At 50.2% G+C, this 3,736-nt stretch overlaps 1 protein-coding gene across 1 annotated transcript; it reads left to right on the forward strand.

Moving 5' to 3' along the window:
* Positions 1-1,667: 1,667 nt before the first annotated feature.
* MIND_00940700 (REV1-C domain-containing protein) lies at positions 1,668-2,794 on the forward strand (the record flags this gene model as incomplete). Its single annotated transcript, XM_037366025.1, has 3 exons — positions 1,668-1,786; positions 1,833-2,058; positions 2,108-2,794. 3 exons carry the CDS (start codon positions 1,668-1,670, stop codon positions 2,792-2,794), a joined length of 1,032 nt encoding a protein of 343 aa, XP_037217437.1.
* Positions 2,795-3,736: the final 942 nt, after the last annotated feature.

Consider the following 3,736-nt stretch of genomic DNA (forward strand, 5'->3'; position numbering starts at 1 on the left):
GCCCATTTCAATCTGACAACAAAACTCAGTAAACCACACGTCACCGGGCAGGTCATTCGAATTACCTGGCTCGCTTCATCCACAATGACTGTCTGCACCAGAACCAGCTGTGTAATAACACCGAAGTTGGGATTCGATAGCATACTGAGTGTGCATGGAATGACCTTGGCGCCGAGAAGCTGTCTCTCAACGCCGACAATATTCTTTCTTCTCCAGCTGGTCCATCCTGATTAGGTTCGGGCTCACTTTGTGCCTGCATCTCATGAGAGCGAAAACAATGGGTTTATTGAAAAGACCAACCAGTCATAATGGAAATCTGTCAATAAATTGTTACAATTTGTTAGTTGCATGGCTCAAAACTGAATTCAAAGAAAAGACGCACCTTTCGAAATGATCAGTTTGAAGTCAAGGAAATCTAATGATGCCACGATATTCTTGACCGCGACGTTGCTCTGTGCCACAAGATAGACATTCTGCTTTTGGGAGATGAGCAGCGCATGTATGCTCATGACTGCCGCCGCTATAACTGTTGTTTTCCCGGTTCCCGACAAATAGCAACTTCCTGATCAATCTTGTTCACCCACTGAGTGGCGGCACCGTCAAATGCGAGCGCGTGTTAGTGATGCACCCAAGGAAATGCAAGCCGTTGACCCCGCCAGGATCAAACTACAACGGCGCACTCAGGTTGGCATGACAGTCCCGTCAGCCGCAAACCCTTGAACAATGCCAGTGCACACGCACAAATTTGAAAACTCAATTCTCTCTTGCTCTTCCGGGCCCCGGCACGGCCCGGGCGGCACCCATCGAAGAAGACGACCGTGAGGTTGACTCTGGATTCTGGAAGTATCGTGAGTCGTCTCGTTCTTTGCCAGTCAGCGTTAGCGGACTAACTTTGGACTGACTAGTCTGAGAACCCTGCTCGAAATCACCAGCCCACACGCACCACTAGCGGGGGCCGAGTCTGCACAGATAGTAAGTAAGTAGATGAGCAGCTTGAAACTGTACCGCTGCAGCGATGATTCACCTCGCGCATACCAAAGTGTCAACTTGCTTTTTGCGGCGGAAACATGTATGTGACAGTGTTACACTGTCTTGGAACACTGATTATATAAGGAAGTAGGGACTCCGGCTGACACCGGGCAACCGGGCAACCGGGCGGACAGCGGACCCTGGCAAGATCTGAGCGAGCGGTACGGCCAGCACAACCATCGAGATCTGGCGCCGTTTCCATCCCCCTGCCCCAAGCCATTTACCAGCGCTCTTCACGTCTTCTTCCCTAACGATCAGCTACATATCATCAGCTGTCACGTCACTTGGCGCCAGTGCTAACTTAACTCTCCTTCGCTCGTCTCGAAAGCCGCCCGCCACGAACTCCTCCATGGCGTGTCCCCATTGACCGGTCACAAAACAGCCTCGCGACAAAAAGACAGCGCGACAAGGCACATTCAACCCCCCGCGAGCTTGTTTTCGATATAGATATGACCGATTACGATCCTATCCGAACGTGCTGCTCATCAGCGGAAATATGCAAACGCTGTTGGGCCTTTATTGCCGCTGCCGTACGCATTCTGGACGAGGCCATCCGAGAACAATTTGGCTACGAACACCTGCTATGAGTCTACTCCGGTCGCCGAGGAATACATTTGTGGATCTCAGACCCAGAGGCAATGGTGCTAACCGACGAGCAACGCAAAGCGATCGTCAACTGGCTCTCGGTAGTGCAAAAGGACGAAAGCAAGCGACCGAATATCCGCTTTGGCTCCCGTCCACTGCCTGCCTCTTTGAAGTTGGTAACTCATTGTTCATTTGCCATCAACTTATGTAGTGTCTAGACCTGCACTTGACCACCTTGCCTACGTTTTTGCCGACCTTATTCTGACCGACCAAGATTGCTTCCTTTCAGAAAAGGGCTCTGAAGCGCTTCTGCGGCTAATACCGGACACGCGCATCGTCGAGACTCTGCGGAACGACTGGGCAGGCGAGTCCTCGGGCTCTGCAGCAAAGTGGCAAGCCTTCAAAGCCCAAATCAAGACCTACAAGAAGGATTCGTCAGCACGTGTGCGTTGCCACAATACTAGGAGCGTCCGAAATTCTAAACACCCAACAGGCGCAATTAATTGCTGCGATGGAAGACATCATTCTCCGATACACTTACCCACGGCTCGACGAGAACGTGTCGAAGAAACGAAACCATTTGCTCAAAGCGCCCTTCTGTGTCCATCCAAAGACTGGTCGTACCAATAATCGGTTCATCGACAAGAAGTTCTCTGAAAGTCGAAAGCCGCGCAACCGGAGAGAGCAGCCTAACGACAAGGAGTTGCGCGAGCTCGGGATTGACATTGACTGGTGGGCAGAGCTGCAGAAGGACAACACTTCAAAGAATGTGTTGCGCGATATTTTGCGAGAGCAGCGAATATTGGTTGCGAATGGCGGGAAAGCCCCGACTCCTCCGACCCGGAAGGAGCACAAGCCGAAGAAATATGTTCCGCGTCCAGATTTATGTCGTTATCCACTGCCCCAAGCAAAATATCCCGACCTTCCTCGACTTGCGCAGCGGGTTCACAACGAGGACAAGCCCAAAAAGACCAAGGCCTTCTTCAAAGAAACGGACGACGTCCAAAACCTCGTTGAAGACTGGGTGGACTCGTTCAAAAATTTCCCTCCTGAGGCCCAGGACATTGAATACGTGAGCAAGTTCCTGACGAAAGCGATGGATAGCAAACAGTTCACAGACACGAGCGTTGAGCGGACAATTGCGGTAGTCAAGTGGTGGCTGGAGCTGTTGCGGCGGTGAGTTTTATGTGCGGAGGCTGGATGAACAGGAGGAGGGCGAGGTTGCAGAGGCGTGGTGGAAGGCTTTTCGTGATGTGAAGGAGCAACTGGATATTATTGCACGGAAGAAGTGGGGTGGGCGGTTGGCTATACGATGAGCCGTATTTGCTGTATCTTTATTATTTCTGTATTTACCTGAGCGGACTTCCAATATCGGGTTCATGGCGGAGAAGCGGCGCGTGAATGTGATGTTGACAAGGTGCGAAGTCGGGTTGAAAAATGTTATGAACAAGACCTTGGTCGGCGGCAAGGCGCAGAAGACTTACAAAACTGGCACTCTCGCTTGGGAAGGACGCGTGGAGGCCGTTTGCCTCTTCGTTGAAACAACTCTCTCATCGAGGCGGCTTTCCATCTGCCCTGCATCCCACCTGCGCCTATTTCTTGCTCGTGGCGAGGAGCTGATGCAGCAAGGCCTTTTGACATGTTATATAGTGCTGTCTATGATACGGCCTGACTTCCTTCCACTCCCTTGCTACTGGGTGGGAGAAGAGGGACAAAGGCTGTGTATGGGGCGCAGAGGATGAGTACATGGGTAAAGCCTTTTGTATAATGTATGATACTTATGTGCAATTGCAACAAATTGGAGTGGATTAATATTGTGGTCCGACTGATTGCCTTGATAACCTATCTGTATGCCGGGAAAAAATGTGATAGGCCGGATCACAGATCCGAGTACTACATTTTCTGAAAATTTTCTGTGGCAGAAAATTGGAAATCTTCTGTTCCAGAAAATTTCCAGAAGATTCTCAGAAGATTGATGGAAAATTCCAAATTTTCCGTGACAGAAGATCCTCGGAAAATCTTCAGAAGATCTTCAGAAAATTTCAAATTTTCTGTGCATTTTCTGGGGGGGAAAATACATTAATGTCCGTAGTGTCAGATTCCTCAGATTCACAAAGGTTAT

The sequence above is a fragment of the Mycena indigotica genome (genome assembly GCF_014461135.1).
Source record: "Mycena indigotica strain 171206Taipei chromosome Unknown Mind.scaff0008, whole genome shotgun sequence".
In the NCBI taxonomy this organism is placed as follows: Eukaryota; Fungi; Basidiomycota; class Agaricomycetes; order Agaricales; family Mycenaceae; genus Mycena; species Mycena indigotica.